The 13,076-nt window shown below is 33.8% G+C and overlaps 1 protein-coding gene across 2 annotated transcripts in view; it reads right to left on the reverse strand.

Moving 5' to 3' along the window:
• Positions 1-1,299: 1,299 nt before the first annotated feature.
• ZNRF2 (zinc and ring finger 2) overlaps positions 1,300-13,076 on the reverse strand; it is a 104,342-nt gene continuing 92,565 nt past the window's right edge. For both annotated transcript variants that reach the window (XM_027102280.1, XM_027102281.1), the window contains 2 exons: positions 10,300-10,379; positions 1,300-7,183 (listed from right to left, as the gene is read on the reverse strand). In XM_027102280.1, coding sequence (XP_026958081.1) covers positions 10,322-10,379 — 58 coding nt within the window. In that variant the 3' untranslated portion in view covers positions 1,300-7,183; positions 10,300-10,321. The remainder of the gene's footprint in view (positions 7,184-10,299; positions 10,380-13,076) is intronic.

The raw sequence follows: 13,076 nt of genomic DNA on the forward strand, positions 1-13,076 counted from the left end.
ACACACACACACACACACACACACACACACACACACACACACACACAAACACAGAGCAAGTAAATCCTCTCTGGCTTCTCTCTCAAAGCTCTGCCTCCCATTTAAGATCTTTCATGTTAGAATTGTTGTTCTTTATCTCTAGCTCTCCAGCAGATACTTCTGGCATAATTCGCTTTTCTCTGGGAGAGACATTCTGTCCTTAAGTTCCACCCTTCAGGGACTTCCTCTAGTGGCGCAGTGGTTAAGAATCCGCCTGCCAATGCAGGGGACACGGGTTCGAGCCCTGGTCCGGGAAGATCCCACATGCCACAGAGCAGCAACTAAGCCCGTGAGCCACAACTACTGAGCCTGCGCTCTGGAGCCCGTGCTCCGCAACAAGAGAAACCACCACAATGAGAAGCCCGCGCACCGCAACTAAGAGTAGCCCCTACTCACCCCAACTAGAGAAAGCCCGCATGCAGCAATGAAGACCCAACACAGCCCCCCCAAAAAATAAATAAATAAAATAATTTAAAAAAAAAAGATTCCACCCTTCAAGATGTGGAAAAAGTACAGCTGGGAGTTGTCTTGGTCTTATCTGTCATCCCTTACATCTAAATGACTACCAAGGCGAGTTAAGTTCTTCCATCTTTGCTTTCCCTATTGTCATTGCTTTAGTTTTGCCCCTCATCATCTTGCCTGAATTACTATAAATTTTCTACAGGTCTCTCTGCCTCTAGTCCCATTCGTCTCTAACCTGAAGGGTAAATCTGATTGTCTTTTTCCTGCTTAAAATCCTTCAATCATAGTTTGGCACATACATCTCTTCATGATTTGTCACCTGCTTACCTCTCTAGACATAGCAACCCTCCAAGAGTGCCATGCTTGTATGTGCTAAGCTTTCTGCCTGGGAATCCCATTCCCAGTCTCCTGCTCCACATGACCTTTTATCCATATCCCTAGAGCTATGATTATTTCTTCTTAAAGGCTTAGTCATTCTCTTCCCTAGTCTGAGTTTAATGACCCTTCTCATTACCTCCACAACAGCCTTTGTGTGTACTAATGGCTATCACGACATTTATTACTCCTTATTTGCATCACCCACTAAAGATTAAATTCCTAGAGGTCAGTTTTCCTTGATTTCTGTATTCTTGGCTCCCTAACAGCCCAGAACCAAGCAGTGCTTAATATATAATTGCTGAAATAATAAATCTCTAGATTTCAGCAAGAGCAAGATCAGAATCTGCACTGTCCTCTGGAATACTTAGGTTTCTTCAACATATCAGTTAAGGTTTATGAATTACTCCTACACATCATGAATGAAGAGAATAACAAAATTTATTCACAGATGGGCACAAATATATTTATTGTTTATAAAAACTACTAACATTATTAAGTGCTTACTCTGTGCCTGGTGCATACATGTACTTTACCATTTAATCCTCACAACAACCCTGAGGTAGGCAGAAGTATTACCTCTTTTTATAGGCGAAAGCGAGGCACAGAGTAGTATCTCGTCCAATGTCAAGGAGATGGCAAAACTAGGCAGTCTGGCTCCAGAACTCATGTGGTTAACCATTATGCTACAAAATTCAATACCTCTTCCATCATGAAAATTGTGCTTCAAAAGACTAATAACTCTCCCTTTAAAAACATAATGGAATGTTACTAAAATACAATCTAAATTTTAAAAGTTATGATTGTGCACTGACAGACCATCCCTCCCCAAAACTTAATAGCTCTCCAGTAATATTTCAATTACAAATTTACAAAATAGGTTTTACATTAGAAATTTCAGAGTACATCTTTCCTAATGGTTATGGTAAAAAGGCCTCTTTGTCCATTACCACTACAAACAGTCGTTTATTAAGCTATTGCAGAATTTCAACTAATATTTTTAGATCCAATTTTTGTGGTAATGGGTTAAACTGAAAAAAATCAATTTTTTCTGTATACAAAAATAAACTGTGACATCAGTTAATTCATGGTAACCTTTCAGCACTCAGGTAATTCTGTTTTATTGTAATGCACTGTCAACTTCCAGACATAAGGGTGGATATGATAAACTTCCTTGAAAACATTCTTCTCTTATTTTCTACTTCTAAATAATGGGATAATTTGGCAAGATCATTTTGAAGTCTTATTTATTAAAATATCAATAATGAATTGTTCCATTTTAGTTTAGAACATACTAATACAAGTTGTTCCTAACACATTTTCTATATTTCTTGTGATTGATGCTTTTGATACCTTATTTAACAGGAAAGTATTTTCTAATAGAGGAAATTATAAAGTATTACAGAAGAGTTGAGGAAACCATGAACAGAGCAGTAGAGGTAAATATCTATCATTATCATGATTTTCAAATAAGGAAACTCATATAGTCATTGGAAAGCAATAAAATGTAAGGGACTGCTATAATAAAGATCAATATCATCATCCAGTTCCAAAATCTCTTTTGTATCTCTCTATAGGGTCTGCTAACTGTATTACACGCACACAGATGCTCAAAATGCTTCTGACTAATAATGAAAGCTTTTCAAGATGCTGGCACCAGATTTACTGGTAACAGGATTCTGATAGAACTCTAAGTTTATAAATATAAATCATCAGTATTTATCAATCTCAGCATACCAAATCAAAAAGGAAGCCATGAGAATTTAGTAATAGAAGAAATTAATCACTTCTGATTCTAAGACTCGGGGTCCTGAAAGGTGCCTCACAGTCCAGGGCAGAGTTAAGAAGCACAAGGCTGGTTAACAGATACTATAATATCACTTTCTAAAATTTCATTTATTTCTGGGATGTGAGTTTATGCCATGCCACTCCTTGCCTCTCTATAAACAAGCAACCAACAATCTATCTTATTATTAGCTATTGGTCTAAAATTAATGATGGCTTAAATATCTGAAAATATGCCAACTCCTCTAAGTATAGTAATGTTGCATTTTCAATAAAACTCAACATTAACGTATCTGGTTTTCATTGATGCCTTTTACTTCCCATAGAGAATCAGATAACTTAAAAGACAAGGTATTTCCCATTCATATAATACAGGAATTCTGTGATTTGAAAAGAACATCCAGTTTCTTAGCTTAAGCACAGCATTCACAGAATATGGTATTCGAAGTATTGTCTAGGTAAGTTATTACCAAAAAAATTTTACCAGCTGTTCCTGAATAAGGATCACTACTAGGAGCATACCAAGTAGCAATTTCCTGTAAAGAAAACAAGTAACAATTTAGTTTCAGAATGAAAAGATCTGTGTAGAGAAGGAAAGTGGACAATAACACAGATAATGTAACTACCATAATGTTCCTCACAGTATGTTGTAGCAAAGAAAAAGATCAGAAGCTACATACTTCAGAAACAAAGGGGAATGGGCCAAAGACAAAATATTGGCATGCTAGAATATTTTTTACCTTAGAAAATATCTAAGAAAGAACAAGGGACACTTCACATTTAACCACTCACTGTCAATATGTTCTGAGTTTACCTCAGGATAAATCAAAATGCAAGAAAATGGCCCAAATGAATTAGAAAACTTCCTGCAACTAACAAACTGTTCTCATATTTAAAGCAATATTTACCTCTATGTAGTTTTATAAAATTCCTAATAATCTGATTTATATGGAAACTTTCTTTTTGAAAACATAAGGACTGGATATTAATATCAACATATAATGTGGATGTCAATCAGATGGTAAGTTCAATTATTCTTTAATTTTAAAAAAGAGTTTCATGCTTTGTTCAAATGTAGCTTATTGTTAGAAAATTTCCCTTCTTTAACTCTCTTTTAGTAAATAAAATTAGGTAATATTTACATTAAATTTACAGTCTTTTTTCATTTAAAGGAATATCCCTGTGACTTGCTATAATATGTTAAACAATTGCTCTTAAACTTCACTAAACCCAAATTTAGCAAGCGAACTAAGCTCTGAAAAGAAAATCTGGTATTTTCATTAACTCATTTAAACTGGAATCTTTTTGAAATACATATTCCAAGTATGCTCCTCAGGCATTCTGGGGCTACATTCTAGTAGACTGTTTAGTAGGTGAAAACTGAAATAACTGTATAACATTTAAAAAAAATAGAAGACTTGCACTAAGAAACTAAAACCTACCCAGTACCCAACAGTTAACAACATGACTTTTTTTAGTTGTTCTGGCTACCACAAAGTAATGAGTTACGGAAACCATTATTTATATTTCAATCAGACACTGCTCTTAAAACACAATCTATATCTGATTTATAACCAGATCTGAAAAACACAGATTAAGACTATTCTTAGTTTATTTCTCTGGGAAAGAGCCAAAAGAAGACAATAATTGTACTCATATACATTCTTACACTCTCTTACACATTTAGGGGGGAAAAAGCCAGATCACCGTAAGATGAGTCAAAATTGGCAATAAACCCATTATGAAGAAAAGAGCGGCACTGAAGTGAAATTTCAGAACACATTGCTTTCTATATACCCAACTGTGATCTTATTTGAAAACAAGTATTTACAAAGATTCTAGAAAACTATAACCAATTTGATAACTAGGGTTTCATTCTTTATTTTATCTCCATAATATTCAGTTGTCAGTAGTTTCAGCTACACGTTTAAACATGTAACGTGATTTTATGTCCTACTTACACTATGCAGTGTCTGTATATAAATTTACAAATATTATAAGTGACATTATGTACAATATTACTTATAATATTTTCCAGATTAGCAATTTTGACTTTAAATAAAAACTGGAGCATCTGGGCTTTAAAATTTCAAGTTCTAAATTCTTCTTTTTAGGAAGTCACTGATGGAGACTGAATTTAAAGTAAAAAAAAAAAAAAGGCTACCTTTTGTAAATTTTAACAAAAAAGGGATCACTATAAACAGATTCAAGTAGATACTGTTCTAGACAAATAATCAAGTAGCACTTGACACTGACAAACACTGAACTTTCTCTTAAACCACAGGAGCTTCTACTGTAGGAGCTGCAGCACAGAACCTTACGACAAACAAAGGCTAAGTGAATACGATTGTGAGAGTATGGTACAGGATAAAGAAGGAAAAGGGAATTTAGGCCAATAAACTTTAAAAGTCAATGAGTAAATTATATCAGAAAATCAACTTCCAAGAGAATATCAATAGTTAACTACCACAGCTATAGTAAATCTTTTCCTTTAAGAATGGAAGACAACAAAATAATTCTTACCATAACAATATACCAGTAGAAAAAAAACTATTCACATTCTAAGAGGTTTTTCTTGTGTGTGTGAGAGAGAGAAAGAGGGAGAGAAAGCTTACAAAATTGAAAATGTGAACTAAAGTGTATTCATATTAAGATTTCGTGATAACAGAAAAAATTTAAGGAAAGAATATTTTCTTTGAGGGAAGAATATTTTCCATAACTGGTTAAAAAAAGCACCTATGAAACTGTGCTGTCAGCTGTCACAATGGAGGTTTTGGACTCTTCTATCAACTGCAGCGTAACAAAAGACATTTCACAGTAAAACTTTAGGGAAAACATTACCTGGTTTAGAATCACACTGAAAGCAATGAAAAACTCTTAATTGTTTATAATATACATATTTTTCTGGGTAGCAGCAGTTGCTCCTGTACGTGCCCTTTTAAAATATATGAAACAGAAGCAATAGAGTAGAAAAAAAATTGAGAAGAATAGCAGCAATAAACAGAAAAGCAAACAAATACATTAGAGTCAAGAAAGCTTAAAATAAGGAAACAGTACTGTGTAACTCTCAATTATACTGAGTAAAGTGCACTGCTTAAATTGTTCACTGATAATATTTTCCCTATGTTGAAAACATGAAATCTATTTATTGGTATTTTTGATATAAAAAAAAAAAGACATTCACTGTTGCAGCCCTGATAGCTCTCCTCCAGTATTTTTTAACCATTCAGATGTACTTTGTGGGAATATTTATTCACATAATTTTGCTTAATACATTTCTTTCTAAACAAGACTGAATTTAAAAGTCTCTGTAACATTTTCAATTACAGTAATAACACATTAATAAATTATAAATTAACAAAATCTTCATGTTTGCTTTAAAAAATCATTTATCAAATGCTAAACCCCAGATTACCTGGAAAATTAAAGATGCAAATGGCTATAAATCTGGCATCCCAATTAAATTCTGATTTTTAAAAGTATATAAAAATGTCCCTCAAATTATTCCAAGTTCCACTCAAGAAAATTTTATTTTACCCTTTTCATAAGTTATTAAGTTTACAACCTGCTAAATATTTTACCCAAATGTAGGAAAACTGCATGGAGATGCAAAGCACAATAAAATAATTACATGAAAAGAACAAAAATACCCGTTAAAACAAAGTTACTGTAGCTGGAAGCACTTAAAATTGGTAATTAGTATTTTTTTTAAGTTGCATAGCTGCAAAATGATTCATTGCTGATTAACTGTTGAGCAGTTTTATTTAAAAAGGAAACAACATATTTAATAAACTACAATTCTGTAGATAATCCAAATTTAATTAATTAAAATGTAATTATGTAACTTGATTTTTTTACTCTTTGGAATGCATTCTGATAATTTTAAACCTTTAATTTAAAGTATTAACATACTTTAGCTTTCCTATGTAGAAGTCTATTTTCCACTCTTGGGGGAAAAAAAAAAAATCAAAGAACTTGAGATCACAGTCTACATTCAGAGAATGTTTTACTGCTTGATTACATTTCTTGGTTTCACATTCAAGACTTTAATTTTTAAGAAGTAAATTACGTGGTCTTCAATTTAAGAATAGATGAATGCAGGAACATCATATTGGGGAAAATAAAGGGACCCCAAACTAAAAACCAAAACAAATTAAAAACAACTAGTTGTGCAGCTCTAGAGAACTTAATAAAAAGTAAATCAACTTTTAAATCAGTTAACTTTGGTGTCTGAATATAAAATGTTCATCAGTATTACCTATGTAGATGACTATTAAGGGATGTGCAGCATTTTCAAAATCCCTGTGTGTCCTTTATTCATGTTTGGTACACTGAGTTCTGTGACAATTGTCCTCTCCTCAGCAGGGTTTCTTTTTCCTGTATGATTGTCCATCTCTGCATTACTGAGTCTCACAGAACGTAGATTTCTGGCTGAGTGTGCCTGCATTTTTGTTTTTGCTTTTCCAGAGATAAATCTTCGTATCCTCTCAGTTTTTCAAGCATCTTGAAAAGACAAGGAAACCTGTGTAAAAGTGGATACATTTAGTTTAAGCAATGGTCCATGATAGTAATACAAATCAAAATACAACATCCATTTCCCCATGAACACTGCTTTAGACTGTAAATTTTCATACACTTACTTAGTATTTTAAAAACTGATAAAATTTGTTTTCTGCAAAAGAACAAACCAAGGACACAGAAGGACCAATTAAATCTTAAAATAGTTACAAAAAATAGCCACTAAGTAACAGTCGTTCCCCCTCCACAATAAAGACTACACCAGACTACAGAAAACAAACACACACAATTAACTAAGCCCTCTCCAAGTAACGAAAAACCTCGAATTACAAATAGTGAACAATTTCCTAACTAATCAAGACCTTAGATATTCATGTATCTCTGTTTTGGGCTGACTACTAAATTAGTATGCTGAAGAGTATCAGAAGTGCTACTTACATGCTGCCTTAAAAAAAAAAAGTTTTAACAACACTGAATCCTCTTCAAACCTACACATTTTCTTTTTACATTTTTATTGGAGTATAATTGCTTTACAATGTTGTGTTAGCTTCTGCTGTACAGCAAAGTGAATCAGCTATATGTATACATATATCCCCATATCCCCTCCCTCTTGAGCCTCCCTCCCACCCAAACCCATACACTTTTAATCTAGGACAGCAAAAAGGGATAGGAAGAATTTATCATTTGACAAATAAGGGTAGTCAGAACAAAAGCAAAAATGTGAACGAGGTGAAATATTCCACGTCTTCACATTCTCAGAAATGACTCTTCAAGACCCATAGAGAAAGATTCCACTGGTTCACATTTCTGAGGGCAGCTGCCACCAAACTCAGGTTCCACAATGAAAAAAAAAATGAATAAGAAGGTAACATTGATATATAGGGTAAGGAAACTGAAATTCTGTTTAAAACCAACAGACATGCATATTGACCATGAGATGAGGTGCATGTTCCACATATCCCATAACCTCATTGTGACACTAAAAGAAAAATTTAGCTGACTGGACCATGTAATAAAATATTTTATATCATAAAATTCCATTTTCACACAAAAAAGTTTACTGACTAAAAAGATTTTATCTATGGGTGAAAGATTTAGACATATTACTTTGATATGTGGAATACTAAGATAAAAATTTCATTTTATTAGCATTGTGGTACGCGGGCCTCTCACTGTTGTGGCCTCTCCCGTTGCGGAGCACAGGCTCTGGACGCGCAGTCTCAGCGACCAGGGCTCATGGGCCTAGCCGCTCCGCGGCATGTGGGATCTTCCCGGACCAGGGCACTAACCCGTGTCCCCTGCATCGGCAGGCGGACTCTCAACCACTGCGCCACCAGGGAAGCCCATAGCATTGGTTTTTAGTACTTAAAAAGCTTCTAAAATTTTAGCTATAGCTTTACTTTATTGGCCCAGATGTAAGGTGACCCTGAAGACATTCCAAAGCATCCTCCTCTTCAAAAAACACTTTACACAGTAAAATAAAAACATACATACATGCATGTATCCTCAAAATACCACTCCATCACCACACTTCTCTTATACAGCAACCTAATCCCAATTCATACCTCAAATGTGTCAAGGTATGATCTGAATTATCTCACAGTAAAAGGTTCAAAAGCTGATACAGTTTACCCAGGCCTTCACATTTCACAGGCATAACCCTAATGTTATTAAGACAGAGGTCTCTCTCAATGTTGCAGCTCTTATTTCAGTTGCTATAGCTGCTATTAAGTTATCTCAAATATATTTTGTCAATATTCTAATCTGCTGCTATTAAATGACCCTCATTAAGAGGGAACAGAATTCCTTGAATGTGTTTATTATCTCAACACCTCAAATGTAAGACCAGGAGTTATTGAAATAAAAGGAAATGGGGGAACAGCACAGGACTAGATCTCAGGTATTATCTGCTCTAGTTTCCTGCCCCCGGTCTTAGACATTGAGAAAAGATTGTTGTCTGTGACTATCTTGAGTCTCTGAACACAGAGGTTCTAACTCCTTCCAAAACAATTCCAAGATTGGCTAAAATATTCTGCCTTCATATAAAACACAATGTTTTACATCATTTTTCAAATGATAAAGATAAAAAGCTTTTCATATACATGAAGATGGCAATTAAGTTAACTATTTTTTCAAAGCTAAATGATGGAATATGAAAAATAGCAATACTCAAGTGAGGTTTTCATTTCAATCTGCTAAACATTTTCAAAAAATGCAGAATCATGAATAAGCTACATCAATAGTGGAAAACAAATTCTGTATCTGGTTTAAAATTCAATTCAATTTTTTTTTTGTCTACTGTATAGGTAGGATACAAAAGTGAAAGATTAAATTGAACGAATGAATACAAATGCAACTTTCTCAAGAAACTGTTCCTACCTAATAATAGCAAAATAGCAAAGAACACAATCTTTTGATTCAATTCCCAGCTCTACTAAGGAACTAGCTATGTGACCTTGACAAGTCAAGTTTCTTACCCTCTCTAAAACTTAATCTCCTCATCATCTGCATAATGGGAGTAGTTAAGAGTACCGAGCTCAAAGGGTTGTTATACCAATTAGATGAGTTATAAATAGATGTAAAATGCTTAGACCAATCCCTGGCACATAATAATGCAATATAAATGCTAACTAATTATTACGATTAGAATTATATTATATTGCATTACCTAAAAACATACCTGGGAAGTTATGGTTAAGAGTATGGAATTTGATTCTATTTCTAACTACATGTCCTTGGACTGTTGGTGCAACGTGCTTCTTAATGTCATAGAACTTAATTACTCTGACCCTCAGGTTTCTCATTGGTAAAATGGGGTCATGATATTTACTTCATGGGGTTTTTTAAAGTATTAAACTAAAATTAAATAAGCTAAAGTGTTTTAAAGTACCAAAAATGTAGAGTTTACTTAATATATGACTCTCTTCAGGAAATCAAGAAAGTTGTTTTTATGTATCTTTTAATGTGAGTTTTCTACACAGTAGCCTAATACAATGTCTGGAACACATATACACACACACACACCTTAATTAATAAATGAGTGAATAAAAACGGTGGTTGAGAATGTATAACTCAGGTAACAGTTTAAAAAGCAATTAAAACAGAAAATGGGAGAATTACCTATAAAACAGGAAGCTGATGCTTAATCTGAAGGGTGCTCAGGGCAAGATCTATTTACTTCAAACCATTCATCTATGCAGCTAGAAAAGAAAAAAAACCAGAAAAACTGAAACACTTATGTTTAATTATTTATATCATAACAGTCTTAATAAAAATGCTTACTTCTTGACATTAATATATCTCTATGGAAAAAAAATTCAATATTTTTAATGACATATTTGGCATATAGAAATAAAAGATAAGAATATGTTTATTACATTCTGATTATTCTAAGCAGTTGGGAAATGAATCTTTGCAAAATTATACTATGAAGTACTTTAAAGTTTAAACAGAACAACCATTCCCAAAAGAGAACCTAAAGAACTACCACTTTACCAATATTCAAAATTAAAGGACAAATCTGGACAGATATTTCTCTCTTCAAACTAGCTGTTCATTTATGCAAATGTTAACCAGTTTATGCCATACATAGATCAAGCTTTTAAGCTTTAATTCTTGACAATACTGCATTACATTTTAAAAGACCATATTTATGTGATGTGAGTATTGAAAACTTAATTTAATTCTATCCCTTCCTTCCTGCAATACATATATATATATACAAATAAATATACCATCATCCATTTGTATTTATAAACTATTGCATGATTTTATAGGAAGTTAAATATTAGGGTGCATATATAATTATCATTGTAGATCTGCACTGTCCAGTGCAGTAAGCCACAAGCCACATGTGGCTATTTAAATTTAAATTAATTAAAATTAAATAAAAGAAAAATGCACTGCCTCAGTCACACTAGCCACATTTCAAGTGCTCAGCAGCCACATGGCTAGCGGCTACTCTATTAGACAGCACAGATATGTAACATTTCCATCCCTGAAGAAACTTCTAATGATAAACTCAAGGCCTTAAGAAGGTTAAGTAACTTGCTCAACAGCTAGGAAGTTACCCAAGCGGATTTTAAACTGTTCAACATTCTCACTGTTGACACATTGCAAATTTGCATATGCCACAAAGCTAGAAGGCTTGGCTAATACGTTGAAGGGTAAAATTAATATTTATCCAACCTCATATCCTGACAGTTGGTTTGATAGGTAAAAATGATGGATAAATTTAAAAGGAAAGAAAGTAAAAGATCTCAACCATATGACATTCTTTCAATATCTAAAACAATTTCTGTTGTCCTTTTGCTGTCTAAATAAACATGCCCAATTTGGCTTATGACACTTTTTTCATTCGGCCTGCTCTCTATTCGACTCACCTGGCTCTAGACGTCCTCTGGTCTACCAGAATACCTCTTACAACAAAGTACTGAGAAATGAACAAAATACTCCAGATGTGTTAACAATTCCCAATACATCTGAATAGTACACCTCTGTGATCTAAAATGGGTACTTCTTATTTTACAATCATATGATTTCAGCTCATCTAGACAAAGAAACCATTTAAAATCCCAGGTCTTTCTTACATAAATTGCTATCAACCCACGTTATTTAAAATATTATATTCCTCTCTCCAAAATCCAGCAGAAAATCACTCTCCTGATTTTGGTGCTTTACTTCCTTCGGCATTTTCTTACTCTAAAACTATATATATGAGTATTCCAAAACAACGTATAGTACTGTTTCCATGTTTTAAATTTTATTTGAATACTACTATAAGGTATGCTTTTTTCTAGTGGCTTTTTTTCAATTTGAGGTTCGCAACTGTTAATAAATAAGGCTCTAGTTTTTACATTTTCACTGTGTATAATGTTCCATCGTATAAGCACACTGCAATTTATGTATCCATTCTTTTACCAATGGACACTTTCAGTGATGCTATGAACATTCTTATACATCTCTTAGCCAGTACTACTCAAGGGGTGGTACACACAGTGCTAAATCCTTGAGCTATTTGTTACCAGTCCTCTAAACACACTGTTCTCATTGACTTTTTTTTTTTAAGCACTGCACAGCTTTCTTAATGAAGACAGCACTGTATTGATTTATTTTCTGGTAGAAGCTCCTTGATCTCACCCTGTACCTGCACACTAAGTAGTAGTAGCAGCACTGTCCTGGAGCACAAGATCAAAAATCCCTCCAGAGCATACCTAGGAGTGGAATTACTGAGTTGTAGGATATGTACAGCAGACTCATTTGTATGCTTACTGGACACTTGCGGCTTTTTGTGAACTGGCTGTCACCAACTTTTGCCTATTTTGATTTGTCTTTTCCTTACAGACTTGTAAGAAGTTATTATCCAGATATTTCAGCTGTAACATAATATACACATTTTTGATGAACCTTGCTTTCTACAAAACTATTCACTAAAAATAACAGGGTTTATGAGAGAAAAAAAACAGGTTAAAGGCAGACCACTCAAATAATACAACCCTGTAATCGGAACAAAGCTGTGTTCCTTCCAAACAAATAAAATACCTCTGTAAATATAGGATTTCTTTTAAAAGGGTGAGGTTAGCTTGATATAAAGAGGATTAAGGAAGGACTGATACTGTTTGAGTTACGGAGACAAAAGCCAAAGCACAACATTTGAGAACTATGAAGTAAACAGGCACTTCCAAAATAAATCCCAGAGCCTAACTGAATTGGGTGTGAGACTACTTGGTGAATGGGCATCCTTAAAGTTACCTGTATTCTTCCATGGCTTGCTTCCATATTTGCTCTTATTTGATGGAGCAAAGCATTAATGTGCTGAAAAATATTATATATGAACCAGTATGATGTGATTATACTGTCGCCCTTCTATACCATTTACCAACTACAATGAGCTAACT

The sequence above is a fragment of the Aethalodelphis obliquidens genome, unplaced genomic scaffold (genome assembly GCF_003676395.1).
Source record: "Aethalodelphis obliquidens isolate GAN/ISIS:26980383/991018 unplaced genomic scaffold, ASM367639v1 scaffold5, whole genome shotgun sequence".
NCBI lineage: Eukaryota > Metazoa > Chordata > Mammalia > Artiodactyla > Delphinidae > Aethalodelphis > Aethalodelphis obliquidens.